General features: G+C 34.2%; 3 protein-coding genes across 3 annotated transcripts; all 3 read left to right on the top strand.

Moving 5' to 3' along the window:
• Positions 1–4,392: 4,392 nt before the first annotated feature.
• Positions 4,393–5,212, top strand: LOC129870400 (seed biotin-containing protein SBP65-like). Its single transcript, XM_055945175.1, has 2 exons — positions 4,393–4,508; positions 4,780–5,212. Exons 1-2 carry the CDS (start codon positions 4,460–4,462, stop codon positions 5,028–5,030), a joined length of 300 nt encoding a protein of 99 aa, XP_055801150.1. The 5' UTR covers positions 4,393–4,459; the 3' UTR covers positions 5,031–5,212.
• Positions 5,213–7,714: 2,502 nt separating this feature from the next.
• LOC129871042 (uncharacterized) lies at positions 7,715–8,354 on the top strand. Its single transcript, XM_055945907.1, has 3 exons — positions 7,715–7,762; positions 7,830–7,926; positions 8,020–8,354. The coding sequence occupies exons 1-3, from the start codon at positions 7,715–7,717 to the stop codon at positions 8,352–8,354; spliced, it is 480 nt and encodes a 159-aa protein (XP_055801882.1).
• Positions 8,355–23,471: 15,117 nt separating this feature from the next.
• Positions 23,472–26,747, top strand: LOC129871040 (uncharacterized). The gene has a single exon (XM_055945905.1). The coding sequence runs from the start codon at positions 23,472–23,474 to the stop codon at positions 26,745–26,747; it is 3,276 nt and encodes a 1,091-aa protein (XP_055801880.1).
• Positions 26,748–27,048: the final 301 nt, after the last annotated feature.

Raw genomic sequence — 27,048 nt, 5'->3', positions numbered from 1 at the left:
CAGTCACCTCTGAGGGCGGATATAATTTGAATCAACTTGAAATTTAAATTTAATATTTTAATTTTTAATTTTTTTTGTTTAATTTGAATTGTAAGTTATACTTTATAAAAAGTTGAAGTACAAAAATTAATGACATATTGACAAATAATAATTTATTATTTAACGAAAAAGGTGAGCTTGAAGAAATGAAGGGTGGTTGATGAGGGGAAGAAGAAAGAAAGGGGGACGGATTAGGTGGTTGGCTAGGTTGGGGCGGGCTGGGTGGGGTGGAAAGAGAAAATGATTTATTTTTGATGATTAATAGGATTATGTTAGAAATATGGATGTTCTTTTTCAGGTGGGACCCACCCACTTAGAGAATAAGTGGACTAACCACTTGGGCAAATTGCCCACTAACTAGCTTCCTTAAATCTTTCTATATAAAGACCAATGTAACGAAAATACAAGAAAAAAGGAATACACACGCACAGAAATTGAAGCAATTCATAATTTTCTCTTTTCTGTTCTCCTTCATTTTCTTTTGTATCCTACTTATTTTGTTATTCCTAGTATATTTCATAACACGTTATCAGCACGAGGCTCCAATTATTTTTAGAAGGTAACAAAAAGTGGTAAGAGTTTTATTTAAATTTATTTTCATAAAATAACAAATATTTCAAAACTTGAATTTACTGCTCTTGATATCTCTTGAAAAAGCTATTCATCATGGGCACTTGATGTCGAAATTCATTTAGAATCAATGGGTCTGACAGACACCATTAAAGATGACAATATGACATCCAATCAAGACCATGCTAAAGGCATGATATTTCTCCGTCACCATCTTGACGAGGGGCTAAAATTACAATATCTCACATTAAAAGACCCCCTTAAATTGTGAAAAAATTTAAAAGAAAGATATGACCACCTGAAGTTGGTCATGCTTTTACAAGCTCGTCATGATTGGCTAAATCTGAGATTAATGAATTTTAAAAATATAACTAAATATAATTCTGCTCTGTTTAGAATTATAGCTCAGTTAAATTTATGTGGAGAAGAGATCACTGAGCAGGATAAACTAGAAAAAATATACTCCAAATGATGAATTTTCATGTGCTGCTTGTTATCAAGACAAATTAATTGTCAGACCATCGACCCTGAAGGTTGGCATCAAATCTCCTGGCTTTTTAGAACGTATACATGGAGATATATGTGGACATATTCATCCACCTAGTGGATTATTTAGATATTTTATGGTCCTAATAGATACATCATCTAGATGATCTCATGTGTGCTTATTATCATCTCTCAACCTGGCGTTTGCGAAGTTGTTAGCACAAATAATAAGATTGAGAGCGCAATTCCCAGATTATCTAATTAAGACCATTCACCTTGATAATGCTGGAGAATTTACATTCCAAGCTTTTAATGATTATTGCTTATCAATTGGGATAAAAATTGAACATCTTGTTGCTCATGTTCATACTCAAAATGGCCTTTCAGAGTAATTTATAAAGCGCATACAATTGATAGCAAGACCTCTACTAATGAAAATAAAATTGCCAATTACTGTTTGGGGTCATGCTATCTTACATGCAGCAGCACTTGTACGTCTCAGACCGACACATTATAATAAATATTTTCCGTCACAATTAGTATTTGGTCATGAGCCAAATATAGTCCATCTACAAATTTTTGGTTGTGCAGTATATCTGCCTGTAGCACCACCACAGCGTACAAAGATGGGGCCTCAACGAAGGTTGGGCATATATGTTGGGTTTGACTCACCCTCCATAATTCGATACCTTGAACCGTTGACTGGAGACTTATTCACTGCTCGATTTGCAGATTGTCGGTTTGATGAAATAATTTTTTCGCCATTAGGGGAAAAGAAAAAAGAACCCCAAAAAAAAAAGAAATTGCGTGGAAAGTTTCATCACTATCACATTTTGATCCACGTACCCGCACATGTGAGTAGGAGGTCCAGAAGATCATCCACTTATAGAAAATAGCAAATCAAATGTCAGATGCATTTACTGATTTGAAACGGATAACTAAGTCACATATCCCTGCAGTTAATGTGCTTATCCGGATTGATGTCCCAAAAGGACCATCTACAAGTATCATAACTTTTGAATCCCAAACATGCCAGAAGCGTGGTAGACCACTGGGTTCAAAGGATAAAAATCCTAGAATGAGAAGCGTGAAAAATAATAAAGATGATACTACACAAGAACCTCTTGAATGAGGTCAAAATTTGAGTAATCCTGATGTTCTTGAAGAAATCAGTGAGCCCGAGACTTAAGTGAATGAAGAACTTTCAATAAGTTCTACCGGTGATGAGATAAATCTAGATCGATAAAAAATTACGGTGGATAATATTTTTGCATATAATGTTGCAATTAACCTCATGCAAGATAGTGAAAGTCTTGAGCCTAAATTCGTTGAAGAATATCGACGTAGATGTGATTAGCCAGAATGTCTTGAAGTGGAAAAAGATCAATTTCGACCTCCAGAAGAGGATGAAGAAATTCTTGGTCCTGAAGTACCATATCTCAGTGCTATTGGTGCACTTATGTACCTTGCTAACGCAACCAAGCTTGATATAACATTCTCTGTTAATTTGTTGGCAAGGTATAGTTCATCCCCAATGCGAAGGCATTGGAACGGTATCAAACATATTTTGCGATACCTGAAGGGTACTGTTGATATGAGTTTGTTTTATACTAACAAAAGTTGCGCAGACCTTATTGGTTATGCAGATGCATGTTATTTATCAGAACCACATAAAGCTCGATCTCAGACAGACTATATATTTACACACGGAGGAACTGCTATATCATGGCGATCTACAAAGCAGTCTATTGTTGCTACTTCTTCAAATCATGATAAAATAATAGCAATTTCATGAAGCAAGTAGAGAATGTGTGTGGATGAGATGATACAGTTCATCAAAGAAAGATGTGGTCTGAAAAATGATGTTAAAGTATCCACAATTATATTCAAAGACAATGCCGCGTGCATGACTTAATTGAAAGGTGGCTTCATAATAGGAGACAAAACGAAACATATTTCACCAAAATTATTCTTCACACATGATCTTCAAAAGAATGGTGATATTGATGTACAACAAATTCGTTCAAGTGATAATCTTGGAGATTTATTCACAAAGGCATTACCAACATCAACTTTTGAGAAATTAAGATATAAAGTTGAAATGCGCCGTCTCCAAAATATCAAATGAAGCTTTCATTAGGGAGAGTAAAATACGCACTGCACTCTTTTTTCCTTAACCAATGTTTTGTCCCACTAGATTTTCCTGGTAAGGTTTTTAATGAGGCAGCACTTACTATTTTTTCTTCACTAGGCTTTTCCCACTGAATTTTTTCTAGTAAAGTCTTAACGGGACACAGTGTTTATGGGTGTTCAAAATAACTATGTATATTATTTCTTGTAACATTTTTGTTTACACATGAACATCCAAGGGGGAGTGTTAGAAATGTGGATGTCCTTTTTTATGTGGGACCCACCTACTTAGAGAATAAGTGGACTAACCACTTGGGCAAATTGCCCACTAACTAGCTTCCTCAAATCTTCCTATATAAAGACCAATGTAACCAAAACACAAGAAAAAAAGAATACACAGGCACAGAAATAGAAGCAATTCATAATTTTCTCTTTTCTGTTCTCATTCATCTTCTTTTGTATCCTACTTATTTTGTTATTCCTAGTATATTTCATAACAGATTAAAAATTATTTGTTTTTTTGGTTGAAAATTCATTTATTATTCGGGGCCCATACAACACATGTAATTGTCTTATTCATTGTTTTTTCAAAATACCATTGAGCGAGATGCACTCACTATATTTTTATTAGAGCCTGGATAAGTATTTTTTAATTTTCTTATAAGCTAAAAACTATTTATTATAAGCTAAAAAAAATTGAGTTAACCCAATATTTTTTTTGGTTTATAAGATATTTTCAACTTATAAGTTAAGTTCAAATAAATCAAATTATTTTTGAAAGTTTATTTTAAACACAAAATAATTTTAAATTAATCAGTTAAATATTAAAAAAAAATTTAAAATAACTTATAAGCTAATCCAAACGAATTTCTAATCTTAATTTAAATGTGTAAGTGAAATATGACAAGAGGCTATCCATAAATTAAGCGTTAAAAATACAACCAAGTAACGTTCACAAGAAAGAAACAAGAATATGAGAATCATAATTCCCACGTGTCATGACAAGATTAACTGACCACATCACAAACAAAGACCCCTCTACTCGACACGTGTCATGACAAGATTAGCTGACCACATCACAAACAAAGACCTCTCAACCCGCCACGTGTCATGATAAGATAAGATATTAGTACGATCCAGTTTGGCTATAATTACCATTCGAATCTTTCAAACAAATATCTGAGTTTCTCAACAACACACACAAAAAAAAAAAGAGTGAAAAATTAGTAACAAAATGTCTTCAGAGGAAGTTGTTGCGGCCAAGGACGTTGCCATTGACAAAGGTTAGTATTCTTTTCAACGCCGAACATAGATGACTATATATATTATATATTTATATGAAAAATTACACCAATTTTTGATAAATATTAAATTTTGTATTCATAATTTCAAAAGTACAATCAATTCACAGTACTAAGATTTAGGAGTCATTTGGTATGAGAGAACAAGGGATAATAATCTCAGAACAAAATAAGTTACTCCATATATATGGTAGAAATTTTGTGAGGCTTTTCGGAGAGAAAAATTAGTAGAAATATGCTCTTTCAAGTGCAGGTGTAGAAGCCAAGGATGCTGTGATTCATGGTGTTCAGATTGGATCTGAGAATGTTGCGGACAAGGCCGGAGTTGCAAAGGAGACTGTTCTCGAAAAGAGCAAGAATGCAGCAGGGTATGTCGGGCAGAAAAGCGTCGAGGCTAAAGACGCCACTATTGAAGCAGGAAAAGGCGCGGTAGGATATGTAGGGGAAGCTCTGACTGGAATAGGGAAGGCCACAACCGATTTTGTTACTGGTGGGAAGAAGTGAAAGAAAAGACAAGGTCCCTTCACAATGAAATAGTTGAAGTATTAATTATTTGGTTAGTGAAATATGAGGGTTTACATTTCCTATAATAATGTAGTGCTGTGAAAAGCAACTTTATTAGTTTGTATTTTCTTGCTGCTAAAGCAAGAATTATGTTGAATCTAGTACTTCTTTTGTTAGTGAAACTTCTATGTGTATTTTGTTGCTTGCTAAATGCAAGTATATGCTAAAAGTACTCTTTTTAATAGTGGATACTCTACTCACTACATTAAAAATGGTTGGCAATAGCATTAAATATGTATTTTTAACGGTAGTTAGTGCTTTTTTTTAAATGTCCCTAAAATTTATATCAATATTGAATTCAATGTTAATTAGCTAATATCAATAAATATTTTATCAATTTTTGTTAATATATATATTTAGATGTTGTTGACAGTGCAGTTGTAATGTTGCTTTTGCCAATCAATAGATGGCTTTGTACAGAAAACTAAGATTGAAAGAGGAAGCACCTGGTGTTATGATGAGCCAATTATTTCTCTTCAGATTGCTACGGTAATATAACCAGTTAATAATATTATATGGTGGCAAGTAAGTTCATGATTATGATTAAAAAATTAAATTGAACTGTAATTTAAATCAAATGGATTGAAAAATTCAATAGTTAATTTGGTTTGATTAGGTTTGATTTTAAATTTTGAAAATCGATATTATTTGATTTGGTTTTGATTTTTACTAAAAATGAACCACAAAAATAACTAAACCAAACTGAGAAATTATATATATAAATTTTATAATTATTTAAATATTATTCATAAATAAGATATAGATATTTTATTAATTTTTATTTAACTTAAATCTTTAGCTTTACCATTTTTTTAAGCACAACACTTAAATTTTGGTATATAAGTTTCTTGTATCCCTCCCTCAAATAGTTGCTTAACTGTTGAGCTTGAAGTTTTTTTTTTGCTTTAAATATTTGATCTTTTGATTTTTGGTATATAATAATTTTATTATTTCTTAACTAAATCATTTTTTTTTGCGTAATAATTGAATCCACACTAGCTTTCTTGTAGATTGTTCATGTACTGGGTGTTTTTATTTATTGAGATGCGGATGCCTTCAATACATTTATTATTTTCAAATCGAAAAATCAAAAAAATTGAATCAAACCAACCAAATTTACAATAATCAAACCGACGATTATTTTTTTAATTTAATTTTAAAAATTTTAAAATTAATTAAATTAATTTAATTTTTATTTTCACCACCAACCGATTTAAACCAAACTATGAACACCCTAGTGGCAAGTTAAAGCACCTTTTATTTATGGTGAATACTGCAAGAAAAGTTAAAAAAAGTAGGCAGGAAAAATAAAAAAGAAGAAAAAGTAAAAAAAGTACGCGCTGCAACTTTTGAAAAAAATGCAAGAAAAGTTAAAAAAAGTAGACTGCAAAAGTTAAAAAGAAGAAAAAGTAAAAAAAGTACGCAGTAACTTCTGAAAAAGTTGCTTTTTTTTTTTTTTGACAGAAAATTAGCGCGTAAAATTTTATGCGTTTACACTCAATAGAAAAAAAGAGAGTAAAAATATAAAAAATAATTATACACTAAGATAAATATTGTAGTATTGAGTGTCCTCTTTAGTAGTTGTTCTTTTTATAAGAGAGAAATGTTTATTATTATTTTCTCCTTGTATTTAAGAGCAATATACTTCCATATTATCATAGTAAAATTCTTTTATGCGGTTGGTTTTTTCCTTCGATCTGTTAGAAGGTTTCCACGTAAAATTTTCTTGTCCAATTTATTATCATTATTTATTATTATATCAAATTTTAATTATGGTTTTAGTTATGGTGTTTCCTCCCAAAAAATATATAACCTTGTCTTTTCTCTTCTTTTAAATTTACTTTAATCTATACAATAATAACTGCACTCCTGTCTCAAACAAGTCATTGTATGAATCTTGATTATCATGTTTCTCGTTTTAAATTCATCTTAGATCAATATTATACGAAATAATAAATAATACGTACACATTCGATCATGTCAGTCGGTTGGAAAAAGTTTCACCCGCTTAGTTGTAATACTAAATTATAGCTGTCTAAATAATTAACTCTTTAAAGTACTTTAAAGTTTTTTTTATATATATCACTTAATTTAGTTAGTTAACGTAGTTTTATATGATTCTGTACTAGTGTAGTGATTAATGAAGTGCATAAAAAATCCATATTCAAATTTTAATAGAGATAAAAATATTAAATAATTTCTTTTTATCTATTTGCACAGTTTGGTGTCCAGCTCTTCCTGAATTTTGATAATGATCTACGAAAATATCTCTCAGACGATCCATCTTGTAAGTTCAGGAATATATATAATTTGAATCGACTCGAAATTAAATTGAATTTTTAATTTTTTTTTCTTTTTTAATTTGAATTTGAATTTGAATTTATACTTTGTAAAAAGTTGAAGTACAAAAATTCATGACATATTGACAAATATATCCATAGTTTCAGGGCATGAAGACACGTTAGCACTCAGTATAGTCGACTCATCCAGTTTGGCTATAATTTCTTTCAAATCTGCAAGTCCCATTCGATTCTTTCAAAACAAAACAGAATCAGAGTTTTTCAAGAACACAAAAAGTACAAAATAGAAGTGAAAAATTAGAGCATATTTTATTAAGTAACAAAATGGCTTCAGAGAAAGCAAGAAGGGAAAATGTTCATCCTGCTATTGATGTAACAAGTGAACATAAGGACCAGTTAGGTCAAAAAGGGAAATCTGATTATCAGCCTGCTGTTAAAGTTGGAGGGCTTGAGTTCTCTAGTGGAATGCAGCAACAGCAAAAAGATAGTGACACACAAAGGGGCAAACATTCTACATTCTTCTCATGTTGATCAAGGTACGTTAAAAACAATATAAAAATAATACTGTATTAATGTTCGAGTTAAAATTACTAGGAAGATTAAATTTTTGAATTTGCCTTTAATTGCAGGAATTAGAGGAGAGGGGTTAGGAGGTGTGCAAATTGAATTACATGGACAAGAACAAGAAGGTGCAGAGACAAAGAAAAACAGCGAAATGCAAAGGAAAGAAGGCGAAGAAGGAAGAGTTCATGGAGGAATTCATCCTGAAGAAGCTGGTACTAAGAAAAGAGCGGAGAGAAAAGCACCCGCGCTAGCACCACGTGCTGCGCCTGGAGATCACTACAAAAAAGCAAAGGATTTTGGGGCGTCAGTGTTACATGATGCAAAAGAATCGGCTAGTCAGGGGCTTGGTGCTGCAAGATATTATGCAACAGCACATGCACAAGCCAAAATTAAAGTTTGATATCATAATAAATAATGAAAATAAATTTGATATAAGAATTTTACGTGAAAACTCCTCAAACAGATAGAGGGAAAAAATAAAAATTTTACTATGATAATATGGGAGTACACTGCTCTCAAATACAAGGGAGAAAACAATAATTAACACTTCTCTCTTTTAAAAGAAATAATTCACAAAAGATGACACGCAAGACTACGATATTTATCTTGGTGTATAACTCTTTTTGTGTTCTTCTTTTTTTGGATTGTATATTTTTGTGGGATGATTTAAAATGAGGACAATGTGCCCTCTATTTATAGGAAACTAGAAACGCGTAAAATTCGCGGATTGTACCTCCCTTTTTGACTACGCATTTAAAACGCATTTTATTATCTTTTTGACTACGCGTTCAAAACGCGTTTTGTAGTATTTGACTATCTTGTATTCTCCCACTTGAAGATTTAATTGAGAATTAATTAAGTTTTCACACCATCTTTTCTATCCAATTACTATAATGTTACATTTCTACTAGGCCAACAAAAGATTGACCCCTTATAAACTTGTTACTGTTGATTGCTTCGTAAACATATCTGCTAGGTTGTAATTAGTGTGAATTTTCTGAATATCCACATTGCCTTCTTCCACCTTCTCACGAACAAAGTGATACTGAACTCGTATGTGTTTTGTCCTTGAATGAAATGCCAGATTCTTTGCAAGATGAAAACCACTATGACTGTCATAAAACAAAGCAACTTTTTCTTGTTTGTGCCGCAGCTCCTCCAGTAACATCTACATCCATATTGCCTATTTGCTAGCTTGTGTAGCCGCTACATATTTTGCTTCCGTCATAGATGTAGTCACGATAGATTGCAGTTTTGAAACCCAGCTTACAGCTCCTCCAACAAAAGTAAACACATAACTTGTGGTGGACTTGCTTTTATCAAGATTACTTGAATAATATGAATCAACATAACCTTTAACAGTGAAGTCTGATCCTCCATAACATATTGCAACATCTGAGGTACCCTTGATATATATGAGGATCCTTTTAACAATATTCTAATGCTCTCCACCAGGATTAGCCATGTATCGACTAACCACTCTCACTGCTTGTGCAATGTTAGATTTTGTATATACCATAGCGAATATTAAACTTTCCACTGCTGATGCATATGGTACTCGAGACATCTCAATCCTTTCTGCTTCATTTCTAGGACTCATACTTGAGGATAACTTGAAATTAATAGAAAGTGGGGTAGAAATTGACTTAGAGTCTTGCATCTTGAAGCGTCGCAAGATTTTCTTCAAGTAGTTCTTTTGAGAAAGTCAAATCTTCCTATTATTTCTGTCTCGGTGAACTTGCATCCCTAGAATCTTTTTGCTGGTCCCAAGTCCTTTATTTCAAACTTCCTAGCCATTTGTGCCTTTAAATTTGTAAGGCGATCATTGTTGGTACCTGCTACCAATATGTCATCAACATATAATAGCAAAATAACAAAATCATCATCACCAAATCTTTTGTAATAAACACAAGGATCTGAACTATGTCTGTTGTATCCAAGGCTTATAATGAATGAATCAAATCTCTTATACCAATATCTCGAATCCTGTTTGAGACCGTATAGAGATTTGTTCAACCTTCAAACCAAGTTCTCTTTTTCCTGTTCTTCAAAACCTTCTGGTTGAAGTATGTAAATTTCTTCTTCAAGCTCTCTATGAAGAAATGTAGTTTTGACATCTAACTGCTTCAAGTACAAGTCAAATGTTGCACACATCGCCAGGACCACTCAAATTATTGTGAGTCGAACCATCAGAAAAAATATCTCATTGAAGTCTATATCTTCTTTCTGAGCGAATTCTTTTACCACCAATCTTGCACAATACTTCTTCACTTGATCATTACCATTGCCTTTGATCTTGTAGACCTATTTGTTTCCAATGGCCTTTCTTCTTTATGGTAATTGAACAGGATCCCATATTTTATTTTTATGAAGAGCTTTAATTTCTTCTTGCATTGCTGCCATCCGCAGAGATTATTCTTGGCCTTTCATAACCTTGTGAAAAGTTGAAGGCTCTCCATCCCCTGTTAATAGACAAGATACAACATTGCCCTCTATAGAATAATTTGAGTGCCAAGATGGTTCTCTTCTCCCTAGTTGACTGTCGAATTTTTGGAGTTTCGATCTCAGCTTACTCTTGTTCTTCTTGCTCTGGTGCTGCTTCAGAAGAAACTGAAACTTCTTCTATTTCTTCAACTTCAAGTGTAGTAGTCTCTGATTTTTCTTTCGAAGTGCTACCTTCTTTTGCTTGTATCTTGTTTTCAACAAACACAACATCTCTACTGATTACCACCCTGCAGGCAGTGGGATCCCACAAGAGATACCCCTTGATTCCATCAGCATATCCTAAAAAAATGCATTTTTTGAATTTCGGATCTAACTTTGATTTTTTTAAGTGTTGTATATAATATAAGTAGGATTTTCAAATATATGATAGAGAGAATAATCAGCTGGTTTTTCTGTCCACATCTCCATTGGCGTTTTCAGATCAAATGCGGTTGATGGTGACTAATTTTTATACATAACAGACGGTTTTGACTGCTTCTTCCCAGAATAGTTTTTCCAATCCTACAGTTGCCAACATAGCTCTTGTCCGTTCCAACAAGGTTATGTTCATTCGCTCTGCTACTCCATTTTATTGTGGAGTATATGTCACCGTGAACTGCCTTTTAATACCTTCTTGTTTATAGAAGTTATCAAATTCATCACTAGTGTATTCTCCTCCATTATCTGTCCTCAAACACTTGATATTTTTCTCAGATTCAAGTTCCACCCGCGCTTGAAACTTTTTGAAAACTAGAAAAACATCTGTCTTTCTCTTGATTGGATACATCCAACTTCTCCTAAAATAATTGTAGATAAATGACACGAAATATTTCTCTCCTTCTAGGGACTCCACCAGTGCTTGCCAGACATCAGAGTGGACCAGATCTAATATTTTCTTGCTTTTAACAGAAGAACTGCTAAACTCCAGTCTATGTTGCTTACTGATAACACAATGCTCACAAAAGGGTAGTGAAACCTTTTTGAGCCCTGGAAGAAACTTTTGCTCAGCAAGAATCTTCAAATCTCCTTCCAACATATAGATAATCTTACGATGCCACATCATCGTTGGTTTTTCAAATGAATTTGCTGACGTGGTTGATGCTTCTCCTTCTTGGTGTGTTTCACCTTTAAACACATATAGATTTACAGCAAGTTTTTCCGCTTTCATCACTACAAATGCTCCTTTTGATATTTTCATGATTGCACCATGAGTCTTATATGAACATCTAGTATTATCTAATTTTTCCAAAGACAATAGATTCTTTCTTAAGTCTTTTACATGTCATACCTCCTAGATAATGCGTACTGTGCCATCATATATTTTTAGTTTGATGGACCCAATACCAATAACATCCAAAGCATGATCGTCTCTCATGAATATAGACCCTCCTGAGATAGGATTATATTGATGGAACCATTCTCTCCGGGAAGTCATGTGTCATGTTGCTCTTGTGTACATGATCTAAACATCAGTAAAACGTTCTCTGCCTTCATTATTTGATATTGCTTCACTACATTAAATATCGCCATCATCCGAGGTACATGAAACATTCCCTTGAGCATTTGATGGCTTAGGGTGTTCACTCTTCTTCTTGAATCGACAATCATTCTTGAAGTGCCCTTTCTTGCCACAGTTGTAGCACTTGATGTTCTTTTTACTTCTTGATTAAGATCTTCCATGATTGTGACTCTTACTGGGCCCTCGTTCTGTTGGTCTTTCTCTCACCATCATCAAAGTTTCAGCTTGCTGCGAACTTGTTTGTCTGTCTTCCTAATTTTTGTGCCGAACTAGACTGTCTGTATTGTTCGTCAGGTTGATAATGAGTTGATCATACGAGTCGGACAGACTTTAAAGTAGAAGCTTCGTACGTTCAGTCCATTTTATTTTGCAACCCATTGTTGTAAGTTGTGACAACAGAGTTTTTAAAGTATTGATGTGTTCAGTAACCGACATGAACTCTGCCATTTGAAGAGTATACAATCTTATTTTTAAGAAGATTTTATTATGCAAAGACTTGGCCTTGTACAATTTTGTAAGAGTATCGCATATTTCCTTCGCCGTCTATTTTTTTGCCACACTAAACAACACTTAATCATCTAGTGCCAAGTGTAGATCAGCAACTGTGTTGCTATCTATGTTGTTCCATTTGCTGTCATCAGTAAAGTCTGTGGGTCTTTCTTCAATTGTAGCTATGTAATTATCTTTTCTCAATATTGCTCTTATTTTCATTTTCCACAATTAGAAATTAGTCTCATTGAATTTTTCAATGTCAAACTTTATCGTACTCGACATTGTTATTTGTTTCACACCCTTCTAGATTATTTCTGAATATTTTTGCGAACAATCATGACAAAATATACCGTCATCAAAATTTATTATTCTCATGAATAATACTTTTCACCGAATTTTATTATTCATAGATAGCACCTTCGCATAAAACAGATAGAATAACTGAGGGTTCTGATACCACTGTTGGGGGAGGAAGCACCACAACTAAAGTTTTATATGATAATAAACAATGAAAATAAATTAGACACGAGAATTTTACGTGGAACCCCTTAAACAGATAGAGAGAAAAAATTACGGGATAAAATGATTTTACTATGATAATATGGGAGTACACTACTTTCAAATACAAAGAGAAAACAACAATTAACACTTCTCTTCTGTAAAAACAATAACTCATTAAAGAGGACACTTAAGACTACAATATTTATCTTGTTGTATAATTCTTTTTGTTTCTTACTCTTTTGGATTGTCTTTTTTTGGGGGGATGATCTAAACGAGGGAAAGAGGCCCTCTATTTATAGCAAACTTGAAACGCGTAAAATCCGCATATAGCACCTTCCTTTTTAATTACGCGTTCAAAACACATTTTGTTCCATTTGACTATCTTGCATGTTGGTCATGGTGTTAGAAGTGGATCTTAATATGTTGCTTATAAGGCTGTAGCTGCAAAGGACTCTGCCATTAAGAAAGGTTAGTAGTATTTTCAACCCGGATTATAGCTATATCTGAGAAGTTTCAATTCTCAATAAATCTTAAATTTTAAATTCATAATTTATTTTGATATTCGAGTTTGCTCACACGTTTTAGTTCATAATTTGAGGTTGTTACCCGATTTAGCACATAATATTATTGTATATAACAATTTATATATATTATTATTGTTCATGAGGTTGATACATTATGTATAATGTTTTTTTTGTATATGATTTATGATATTGTATAATAAACTGAAAATATGGTCACCCAACTTAATACTAGGGCTGTTCACAGTTTTGGTTAAAACCAAAACCAAACCGAAAACTTAATCAAACCGAATAAAAAAACCGACATTCAGTTTGGTTTGGTTTGGTTTGGTTTTAAATTTGAATAACCGATAATATTTGGTTTGGTTATGGTTATAGAAAAAAATAACCGAATAAATAACCGAACCAAACCGATAATTATATACTTAAAATTTATAATTATTTATATGGCGTACGCAAAGTTGATAGAAAGCACAGATGAGGTGGAGAAGTGGACGAATATGGAACTTTATAAGATAGCGAGAAAGGAGGCGAAGTCGGCGGTTTCGACGGCAAAAACAATAGCTTTTGAACGCCTTTATGCTGAACTAGAAGAGAAAGGTGGGGATAGAAAATTGTTCAGGCTAGCCAGGGCGCGGGAGAGAAGGGCACGCGATGTGGACCAAGTGAAGTGCATTAAGGACGAGCATGGAAAAGTATTGGTAGACGAGACCCTCATTAAATAGAGATGGCAGTCCTATTTCCATAAACTCTTGAATGAGGAAGGGGACAGAGACTTTGTGTTGGGAGATTTAGAACATACAGGGAGGCATTGCGATTTTGGGTATTGCAGGAGTATTAAGGTCGAGGAGGTTAAGAGTGTCGTTCGTAGGATGCGCTGGGGAAGAGCAACCGGACCTGACGAGATTCCTGGGGAATTTTGGAAGAGCACGAGCTCTGTAGGTTTGGAGTGGTTGACTAGGTTATTTAATGTCATCTTTAAAACGGCAACGATGCCCGAAGAATGGAGGTCGGGCATAATGATCCCTCTATACAAAAACAAAGGGGATATCCAGAGTTGCAACAACTATAGAGGTATTAAGCTACTAAGCCATACTATGAAACTATGGGAAAGAGTGGTAGAGATGAGGGTGAGGAGAGACGTGTCTATTTCAGAGAACCAGTTTGGATTTATGCCGGGACGCTCAACTACAGAAGCCATCCATCTTATGAGGAGACTCGTGGAGCAGCATAGGGAGAGGAAGAGGGACTTGCATATGGTATTCATCGACCTAGAAAAGGCTTATGACAAAGTCCCAAGAGAAATACTATGGACATGTTTGGAGGCTAAAGGTGTACCTATGGCATACATTAGGGTGATCAAGGACATGTACGAGGGAGCCAAAACCAGGGTAAGGACAGTAGGAGGGGACTCAGAGCACTTCCCAGTGGTGATGGGGTTGCATCAAGGATCAGCTCTTAGTCCTTTTTTATTTGCCTTGGTGATAGATGGATTGACGCGACAAATTCAAGGTGTGGTGCCATGGTGTATGCTTTTCGCGGATGACATAGTCCTGATCGATGAGACTCGCCGCGGAGTTAACGCTAAGCTGGAGGATTGGAGACATACCTTGGAGTCTAAAGGGTTTAAGTTGAGTAGGACAAAGACAGAATACTTAGAGTGCAAGTTCAGTGAGACACCTCAGGAGGTTGGCGTTGAAGTTAGGCTTGGTGCTCAGGCAATCCAAAAGAGGAGTAGTTGCAAGTATCTTGGGTCTATCATGCAAGGCTGCGGGGAGATTGACGATGATGTCACACATCGTATTGGGGTAGGGTGGATGAAATGGAGGCTCGCTTCCGGAGTGCTATGTGACAAGAATATGCCACCAAAACTTAAGGGCAAGTTCTACAAAGTGGTGGTTAGACCGGCTATGTTGTATGGGGCGGAGTGTTGGCCAGTTAAGACTTCTCACATTCAAAAGATAAAAGTTGCTGAGATGAGAATGTTGAGATGGATGTGTGGGCACACCAGGAGCGACAGGATTAGAAATGAGGCTATTCGGGACAAGGTAGGAGTGACCTCGGTGGAAGACAAGATGCGGGAAATGCGACTGAGATGGTATGGACATGTGAAGAGGAGAGACACAGATGCCCCAGTGCGGAGGTGTGAGAGGCTGGCCATGGATGGTTACAGAAGAGGTAGGGGTAGGCCTAAGAAATATTGGGGAGAGGTGATTAGACAGGACATGGCGCAGTTACAGCTAACGGAGGACATGACCTTAGATAGGAGGGTGTGGAGGACCCACATTAGGGTAGAAGGCTAGTTCATAGTCTCGTTATTCTTCTCTATTCATAGGCGTAGTAGTGCATTACGATCTCTTGCGCTTTGACTTCTGACTTCTGATTTCTGTTATTTCTGTTATTATTTATTGCTTTCTATGCTTTGATTACTCAATTTTTATTTTTTTTTTATTTTTTTTTACCTGTGACGCTTTCATTATTTATTTAATCGTTATTTGTTATTTGTATTTATTTATTTGTATTTATTTGTTATCTATTCGTTATTTGTTTGTTGTTTTTCTCATAAAGCTTTTAATTTTCTATTATTATCTAACATTTTTATGCATTTATGGTTTTACTGAGCCGAGGGTCTCCAGGAAACAGCCGTCCTACCTTGGTAGGAGTAAGGTCTGCGTACATTCTACCCTCCCCAGACCCCATGTTGTGGGATTTCACTGGGTTGTTGTTGTTGTTGTTGTATAAATAATTAAAGATATTTTATACGTTTTAATTATTAATTTAATATTAATATACTTGTTGACACCCAATTTTGGCCGACCTATAATTATTTTTTGGATCACTATCTTGATAGATAGGCATTTTAAAAAAAAAATATTTTCTTGAATTATATATATATTTATAAAGTTAATTATTTTTAGTTTTTACCAAAAAAAATAAATAATAATAATAGTAATAAAAAATCATATATTTTAGATTTCATAGCTTATAATATTATTTATTTGTTAATATTATTAACATCATTTTTTTATCATTTATGAAAATAACAAGCTTTGTACATTCAAATATTTTTTTCCACATTATTTAGTATATATTATACGTATGTGTGTATTTTCTTCATATAAAATATTACTGAACTAAGTATATTTTATCAATTTACTTATTCATATTTATTTGTGCATATCGCATACCTAATTTAATACGACTTATATACATATGCATATAAAGTTATTACTTATTTAAGTTTATTGTAGATTTAGTTAGTACGTATGTCATACATCTATTTTAGTGTGCATACGTTGCAACATATATATATATATATATATATATATATATATATATTTGTATAGTATATACATGAGTATTTTCTTTATATAAAAAATATACTATTTACTAAGTTTATTTTATAATTTTACTTAGTCATATTAATATATACGTATTACATATCTATTTTAATATATTTTATGTGTATATGTATATAAAAGGATTATTATTTAAGTTTATTATATATTCTTACTTGTTTATGATAATATATATTACACATCTATTTTTAGTACATATTATATACATGTGGTATTTATATATATATATATATATATATATATATATATATATATATATATATATATATATATATATATATATATACGTTATTAATTAGATAGCAATCTATTCAATTTTTCTCTATTTTTATTCTAAGTATAGTCTTTTCCCTAAATTAAATTCATATATAACTCAGTTTTTTAAATCTTGAACCCACCTTTAAATCATATCCATCCATTCCATTTTTATCAAATGTCAAGATCTAATCCCAACCGTTCATCAAAATTGATGAACGGTTGAGATCATACTTCATATTTCTAATTACAAGAAGACCCAAAACCCTAAAAGATTTTTTGGGGGGATTTTCTCTTTTCTCATCATTTTTGACTCTCTCTCTCTCTACTATTCATCTTCTTCTCCAACAAGAGAGAAGAAGATCCACCGTCTCCTTCTCTCTCTCAACTCTTCATCTTCTCCAAAGAGAAGAGAAGACAACAAGCCGCCACCTCCATCTTCTCTTTTTTCTCTCTTACTCCATCTCGCTGTCCAGCATCCCTCTCACCACCGCGCCGCCGCCGGAGAACACACCGCAGCAGCCGACGAAACGCTGCGACGTCAAGCTGCAGTGACGCGCAACAGTCAGCTGCAACAACACTATGCGCAGCCAAGCTTCTCCATCGCTGCAACAGCAGCAGCCATCGATGGTAAGCTGCGAACCAGCAGCTCCTCCGTCAACGCGCAGCAACCTCCCAGCGACCAGCAGCTGCAACGGCGAGCCACCGACGGCGAACAGCAGCGGCTTCTCCAGTAACACCTCCAGCGAGCAACACGAACGCAGCAGCAGCAACTGCTGCTCCTTCCTCGCTCCTCCGACGGCGCACAGCGGTAGTGACGACGGCGGCCTCCAACCAGTGACGACGATCTCTTCGAGCGTCGTTGCTAAATGAACAAAACGATAAATCAAAAACGGATCTTCATAGATCCGTCTTGGTATGATTTCATTTTACTTTTAATTTATTATATACATATATAGATTTATATATATATTGTTTCTTGCAAATCTAAATTTCATATGATTGTTGTGTATATGTTGGTTTGATTATATTTTGTATTCTCATGTTAGACTCCATTTACAGATTTTGTTTTCAAAACAAATATTGTGTTGATTGTCTACTTCAAATGATTTATTAAACTTGAAATTCAAAGATTTTTTGTTCATTAATAATCAATTAAGTTTTCAAAGCATACTATGTTGTTTTGCTCTTGTTTTTGTTCTTATTCATATTCATAAGCTTATATTTTAATTATACGTAAAATGTAGATCATTTATTTTAATGTTTATTTGTTTCTTAGAAATGAAGATTATTATACGTATTTGTGTTGTTGTTTTCTGTCAATGTTTATAATCTTATATTTGATTATGGACAAGTATAGTTGAAATTTAAAACAAAGTTAGTGCTCCATCACTTTAGATAAAGTTAGCACTCATGCTACTTTATAATAATAATAAAATTAAAAAAAACCATGCTTGTCCCCTCCTTCTTTCTGTGTATGTGAATGTAATGTTTGTTATTAACTTGCTTAGTCGGCCTTTGAAGTATACGAGTATTATTGTGACTATATTACTCCATTGTTGATATTTCAGTTAGCTATGAATAAATGATCGATATTTACGTGTTGTGTAGTATGTGTTCTTTTCTTGTATATTTAGCCTAATTATGAGACAAGTTGGTTTGTAAATTAAAGTAATAATTTATGTACAATTAATGATAGTAGGTCCCTCTTGGCATGATATTTGAGATTTTCTTTTGACAAATGGAGTTGTTCTTTCTGACTTTTTCACCATTTGTTTTGAATATATCTGACTAAATTGATTTGGTTGTTTGAATTTGGATAGATTTCATTGTTGAAATCTTAATTGATTTATTGTTGAAAATTTTGTTTGACTTTATTGAAATTTTGTACCCCTTTTGAAATGTTTGCTCTTTTGTTTGAATTATTTGAAAAAAGTCTTGACTAAGAATAGTAAAATTACTTTTGTTGATTTTCTTGAATACCTTTCTTCATTATAAATTAAGAACTCACATCTTCATTTAAGGGAAGAAAAAAAAGACGACAAACAGAGAGAAAAGACAACAAACAGACAAAAAAAAAAGAAGGGACGAAACACATAAGAAAAACAAAATACATTAGAACACAAGATAGCGCTTTAACAAAAAATACTTAATTGCTTTTGAGTTCTTTCTTTTGCCTCTTTGCTACTTCAACTTGTTTGGATCTCGGATATTGCTACCGCTTTTCATTAACATAAAACTCATATTAACCGGTTAGTACTTTCTTTTCCTATTTTATTGTACTGTCTTTACTTTAGATTCTTACATATTATATCTTGTCAAAATAAATACATGAAGTATCCAGGTTAGTTCCCATTTTCTTCAATATATTAGTTTATTATTTTGAAATATGTTTTTGCTTTGTTTGTTTGCTTTGTTGTAGTAAGATTGTATAATCATGATATATCGCTACATATTTGTATATTGCTTGTATTTTGCTTATGCTTTAAGCAGGATTTGAACTTTAAAGTTCAAGACATGAAGAGTTCGCCTGGACCGGAGATCTGAAATTTTATTACTCTACTTCGATTTTTTTTTATTTATAATTTATGTTACTTTATTTATTTGCTTCTCTATGCGGTTTTGTAATAATTTTGTAAGTAACTCTCTATATAAATAATGAAAATTGGGGAAAATATATGGGGAGGGGATATACTTGCTACTTGCTTTATTTTTTTTTTTTTTAGTTTATCATAAATTTATGTGTTTGAATGCATGTGATATAGTTATACTACTCATTTCCACATGCTTAGGTCCATTTATTCACGATATAAAAATTTATATGTTTTACAAGATGTTTACTTTATATATATATAAAAATAACAATAAAAATGATCTAAGAATAGTTCGTTAAATATCATTTATCATCATACATGTTTAAAAAATAATTTGTTTATTTTTATGTGTTATCTTTGTTTATGAAAAATCTCATTTAATAATTACTTTGATGATATTTCCACATTATAACCTGTACTTTAAGACTAAAACCATGAATATAGTTTCAAATAATAGCTTTGTCATATTAATTATTTAGGCATTATATATGTAGGATCTACTAAATAATTTTGAATGTAGTAATAATCATATTCAGATTTAAATGTCATTTTATGTAGACATTATGTTCATTGGATCTACAATTTTAATTACATCATATTTAAATATTTTAATTAATATTTTTAACATGCTAGTCATTTGGAAATCATGTGCATAAGATTTTATGTTGAATATCATATAGCAAATCATGTCTATAGGACTTAATGAATATTTTAGTATTTTTTATAGGAATTAAGTTATGCTTATAAGATGTCAAATATTTTCATTATATTGATTCATATAGAAATCATGTCTAATGTAGTGTGTTGTCAATCCATAAATCATACCTATAGTTTTAATAAAATTTAGAAATCATGCCATTAATATCATGTTTAGATCTAATTTAAAGCAATAGTTTGTTAATAAGGTCGTTGATTTTATGTTTGTTAGGACGATGAAAGACCAAATCTTAATTTACTATCCTTGTTATGCATTTAAAACGTGTCATCTAGTTTAATGTTTTGAACTTCCTTTAAATATACATATGAAGTAATAATATGCCCAAAATCTTGCCTCGTTTGAGTTAAAATTACCAATCCTCATACTATTTGAATAATTGTTAATTAATCAATTTTATATTAGAACATTCTCTTTATTTAAAATCATATTATTCCATATTTATAATCTTTATCCAAGATTTTCAGCAAAGTAGTAAAAAATGTATTCTAAATATTAGGAAGAACTCACACGAGTTATTGTAGTTATCATGCTTATAGTTTTTGCGCCTTTAATAAATATTTCATCATATTTCTATATTTTAGAAATCATGTTCATAGGTTTAAATAATAATTTCAACATATTTTTTGAATGTAAATATTTTAAGAACATTGTTTCATGTAGAAATCACACCCATAGATAAAAATTGATTTTGCTGGTTAAAATCATATCCCTTGTAATGTGACGTTATATTGTGTAAAAACCATGCCTATAAGATCTTAACAAATATTTATTATATTTTTTGAAACCATTTTAATAAATGTTTAGCATATCATTTCATTTAGATACCATATCTATCTCTAGTATTTTAATAAATCTTCATCATGTTATTAACTAAAATCATATTAATATGATTTATAAACACTATTAGTTAATAACTAAAATTATCAAGCATGCCTTCTTTATTACAATCGCCTTTGTAATTAACATTGCCTTCATATATTTAAAATAATGAAATTTATTGTGTATCTTTATCAAGTTTTATATTTTACAATATCTACGTCTGATCATATGCACACACATAATTATTATGACCTTCACAACTTATCTGTGTTTTCAAGCATGCTAATTAATTAATCTAGAGGCTTATTTGAGATTTTATGTGCTAACTGCTTGTCCTATCTGTTTTGTTTGACGATGAGTCTAATTAGGACGCCTATATTTTCTTTGGTCTAAAACCTACCCTAATAGTATATCCAATGTCTCTTGGACATTAAGTTGGGTCGATAGACACGCTTTAGGACGTTAGTTTTTATTTCTTTTAGATCGCTTTAGGATTATAATAACAAATGAACATAAGAGGGGTAGGGGTAGTTAGGCCCTTCGGAAATGATGGAAGTTGACCCGAGCAGAAAAATGACAAAAACTTTATATATTTTGTCTTCCGATTAATGAGCCGGCGCTGATCCGAAGAAAAATAAGAACGTAGATAATTTTATTTCCTGTCGACTTTTAAATATTTTTGTTTGTATATATATTTGGGGTAGTTTAATATTTTAAAACTCAATGATTTTTCGCATCCTTAGTCTTTAGAGATTTCACCCAAATTAGATTTACAACATATTATATATTCATATATCTACACTTGCCTATTATCTTATTCATTTTTCTTTCTATTGTGGCTACAAATAAAGTAACCATTGCTAATACTAGACATTTATTTTACTATAAATTAAGTAATTTATTTATTCAAATGATTTTAAAATATACATTTGTATTTTTTATATATTTTAAGTATATTATTTATTATTTATTTATACAATAAATATATTATTATTAAATTTGGGTCATTCATATATAAGATGTATATATATGACATACCTTATATTTTCACTATTTTTTCAAAATAAATAAAACCTTTCTTCTTAATATTTCTAAAACAAACAAAATGAATAAATATCCCTAATCATTTTTCTAAAACTAAATTTAAGGACTATTTTCGGATAGGCTCTGAGGGATGCCTAATACCTTCCCCTCGAGTAACTAAAACCCTTACTTAGAATCTCACAGGTTTCGCAAATCAAAACAGAGTTTACATTTATAATGGTTTTCCTAATATTTTCCTTAAAATTAGGTGGCGACTCTAAACAAACAATTTCAAAATCAGAGGCATAGCCATTTTTTATGTTGTGAACTATTTCGACCCGCTCGAAAATAGGGTGCGACAGCTTGGCTCGGCCAAGTACGAAGGGTGCACGCCAGAATATTATGTGTGGCGTACCACTGTGAGACATTTGGCTCGGCCAAGTACGAAGGGGATTGTGGGTGTTGCGGACAACCAATGGATTAATTGGGTTAAGCAGGGAGTACTCCCTCACATTGAATTCACAACACCAATGTACAATCAAATAATTCCAGGATCAGTAGATCATTTGATACCAATGATCGAAGAAGATCCAGAGGAAGACCCTGAAGAGGATCCAAGTGAAGATCCTGAGGAGCCGGAAGAGGAAGATCCGGAAGAAGATCCAGAAGAGGACCCAGAGGAAGAAGCTCACTCTGAGTATGGTTCGATAGGGTTCGATGAAGAGGTAGGATCGAACCAGATTGACGAACTGTCGGAGTACTATCCAGGGCCCTATTATGATTATGATGATGATGACGACGCTCCAACATGGCCTTAGAGTTTCATTCTTATCATGTGCTTTCTCATCCTTTTGTTCGCCTTATGGCCTCTATGTAATTTCATTTTTTAGATTTCTGCCCATGTACTTCATTACAAAGATCCAAGGCATCTTTGATTAATAAAATTATGTTATTCCAAATCCGAAATGTGTTTAATGGATCATTTATCATCAAATTGATTGCAATATATGTCATCCTCTAGCAAAAAGAGGCTATGTATAGGACACATTTGAATGTCGTTAACTTGGCGTGTATGTGTATTATATACTTGTTGTACTTTTAAATCTTTCCCAAACTAACATACTTTCCTTTTTCTTTCTTTTATTTTGTTTTGTTAATCCCTAAAAGAACGTTGATTTGTGTCGACTTGCGAACTGGTTGACTCACGATACAACCTTCGATCAAGGGGAAGGATGACAGGTGGAGAAGAATTTAATGCTGCTGCAAACATAATGATACCAGTAGAAAATCCTGAAAGTTCTCAAAATATAGCCGACATCCAAAATGACGAGAAGATGGCTCACATGGCGCAAGAACTTGAGATTTTGAGAGAGGAACTACGTCAAGTGCGAGACTTGGCCAAGCTTTCGGCTACTACCTTCCCAAGTTTCAAGATGCCCAGCTACCTCCCTAGAGCTGACCTGCCTCCTGCAGATTCTCCAAACATGCCTAAACGTGCTCCCGTTCATGGTCAAGCACCATTAGCTCATCCGTCTGCAATCAGGACTGCTCCTGACCTTCCCACTCAAGACCCCGTCACACCTACCTACCCAGTGACAAACCAGATATTTGGAGCACACACCGTCGCTCCTTATGATTCACAGATCCCACCTGTATATGCTGTTGAGGCCCCTACTTTCACGACACCGGTTAGGGTCAAGGTCTCGCATGAGGTGGACCAATATGCAGAGATGGAGAAGGATGCCCGATTGAAAGAAGATGAGTCAATAGACGCTCAACTTCGAGGTCTAAGAAAGGCGTTGAAAAACCTACAAGTCTCTAGGGGAACAGAGAGCCTAGATTATGATGACTTATGTATCCACCCAGATATTGACATGCCGGTAGGATACAAGCCCCCAAAGTTTGACATATTTGATGGAAAGAGCGATCCTCACGCACATCTGAGGGCATACTGTGACAAGTTAGTCGGTGTAGGGAGAAATGAGAAACTAAGAATGAAGTTGTTCATTCGAAGTCTATCTGGAGAAGCGTTGACCTGGTATACACGCCAGGATCCTCGCAAATGGTATAACTGGCAGGAAATGGCTGAGGATTTCATGAATCGTTTCAGATTTAATACTGAAATCACTGCGGACAGGTTCTCATTAGCCAACATACAAAAGAAACCATCGGAGGACTTCCAGGAGTATGCACGACGTTGGAGAACCGAGGCTGCAAGGGTTCAACCACCGCTCGATGAGAGTGAGCTCTCAAAATACTTTATTCGAGCACAAGAAGGTATCTACTTTGACAAGATGATGTCAATGATGGGCCAAAAGTTTGCAGAATTGGTCAAGATGGGAGATTTTATAGAGGAAGGCATCAAATCAGGTAAAATTCAGTCCATGGCTGCATTGCAAGCTGCAAGTAAGGCCATACAATCAGGATCCATTGGTGGCATCAAGAAGAAAAGGGAGGATGTTTCAGTCGTCAATTACCAACATGGAGGACAATCCCACCAATACCCAAACAATCCCCAAATTGTTGCACATACTCCATACACCTCGTATCCAGTGTATGATACCCGACCACACTATAATCCACCTCGAGCACCAACATACCAAAGTCCAACAAGACCACATGTCCCACTCCAAGCACCAACCCACCAAAACAGACCAGCATATGTGCCAAGACCACGTCCAAATCTCGAAGCCAGAAATACTCGCACCTATACACCCATTGCTGAACCTTATGTTCAATTGTTTGAAAGGTTAAGGATAGCAGGAGTACTACAGCCAGTTGAGGGAAAACTCCCCGACCCAATCCCTTACAATTTTGATGGAAACAAGCGATGCGCTTACCACTCGGGAATCCAAGGGCATGACACAGAAGATTGTTATGGCTTGAAAAACCAGGTTGAGACGTTGATCAGAAGAGGAATAATAAAATGCACTCCAACACCTCCGAATGTGAACAACAACCCTTTGCCAAATCATGAGAATCGAGAAGTCAACATGATTTCTCTAGAAGAAGAGTACAACTTGGGAGAAACCATCACGCCTGTCTGGAACGCCGAAGAAGCTGCCACTGCATCTCCAGTGCAACCTATTATCACTGTTCAGCTAAGAGAACCTTTTACTGTCCAAACATATATCCCGAGAGTTGTAGTTACCACTACAGTTGCTAGAAAGGCTGAGTTTGACACCAAAGGAGTCCCATGGGATTATAAAACAGAAGCCAAGGGCAAGATGATTGACGCCGCTGTGGCTCAGGGGATGACTAGATCAGAAAGGTGCTATACTCCCGAGAATCTGAATCAAGGAGTTATTGGGAAGGAGCCGAATCCCAAGAAGAATGTTACGGATGCTGAAGTCACAGAATTTTGGAGAAAGATGCAGCCGAAAGACTATTCAGTCGAGGAGCAACTGAAGAAGACATCGGCTCATATATCCATAATGTCTTTGCTAATGAGTTCTGAGGCTCATAGGAATGCTTTGATGGAGGTGTTAAATGGGGTTTGCATTCCAAAAGAGACCGCAAGTGAAACCTTAGCTGCAACAATTGGACAAGTGTTGGAATCTAACAAAATCTCTTTCCATGATAATGAGCTACCAACGGAAGGGACTGGACACAACAAAGCACTTCATATCGCGATCAAATGTCGTGATAAGATTGTGACCCGAGTTCTGATTGATGGCGGTTCTGGATGTAACATCTGCCCTTTCACAACTCTGAGAGTTTTAGGCTTGAATATGGGAGATATAGAGGAAAGTCGTGTAAAGGTTAGAGCTTTTGATGGAGCACAGAGAAGCGTCATTGGAGAAATCCATCTCACATTGCAAGTGGGACCAGCAGAATTCCCTATTTTATTTCAAGTGATGGATGTGTCATCAAACTACAACCTGTTGCTGGGAAGACCATGGGTCCATATGGCAAAAGCAGTTCCTTCAACTCTTCATCAATGTGTAAAGTTTGAGTGGGGTCACACAGAAGTTACTGTTCATGGGGAGCTCAATCACCCCATCTATTCTGTCAATTCTGTTCCAGTAACTGAGGAATTAGATGGAGCCACTTTTCACACTTTAGAAATCATGCAAGCTGTGAGGATTGACGAGAAGTTAGAGTCGGTTGGTGTGAAATTGTCAGGGGCAACGAAGATGGCCGCAGCAGAGATGTTGAAATACGGGTATCAGCCTAAGACAGGACTTGGACCCAAGGCCAATGGCATAGTTGAACCCATCCAGCTGAAGCATCAGAAAGGTACCACTGGACTCGGATATGGATCTACATCGGGACGAGTCCACAACAGGGGATCCATCAAGACAACGTTCGTACCAGAGCAAGTTCCAATTCTAGATCACGCATCTGACGATGATATAGTGGAAGGAATAGGAAATTTGTTCGTGGCCATGATTGGAGAAGAGGAAGAGATAGATCTCCGCAAATTGAGCATCCGTGATTCCAAGCCTGGAGAAAGCTTGCAGAATTGGACCGTCAGTCCTTCCCTGTTTCGACAAAAGTCCTGGTAGTGTGGAACGTAGTTTTGTATTTTTAAATTTGAATGATCAAAGCTGAGGCTTGTATCATGCTTGATCTTTGTTTTTGGTTGCTTTTTCTAAAAAAGCTAGAACGCTTTTAAATAAAAGTCTTTAATTTCTTTAAAAAATTATCTCATTATTTCTACCTACTTATTTATTTTTACTCGCCTTTTATACGTTTCAGCATTCATATTAAAAATCCTAGTTCAACGGTTATGACATGTAATGAATCCATCGAGCAAAGTGAAAAGAATGAACACGATCAAGAAGAATATGATGAAAGCATGATGCC

This window comes from Solanum dulcamara, chromosome 10 (assembly GCF_947179165.1).
Source record: "Solanum dulcamara chromosome 10, daSolDulc1.2, whole genome shotgun sequence".
NCBI lineage: Eukaryota > Viridiplantae > Streptophyta > Magnoliopsida > Solanales > Solanaceae > Solanum > Solanum dulcamara.
Note: the sequence above shows the minus strand (reverse complement) of the source record. Positions and strands in the feature narration are given on the sequence as shown.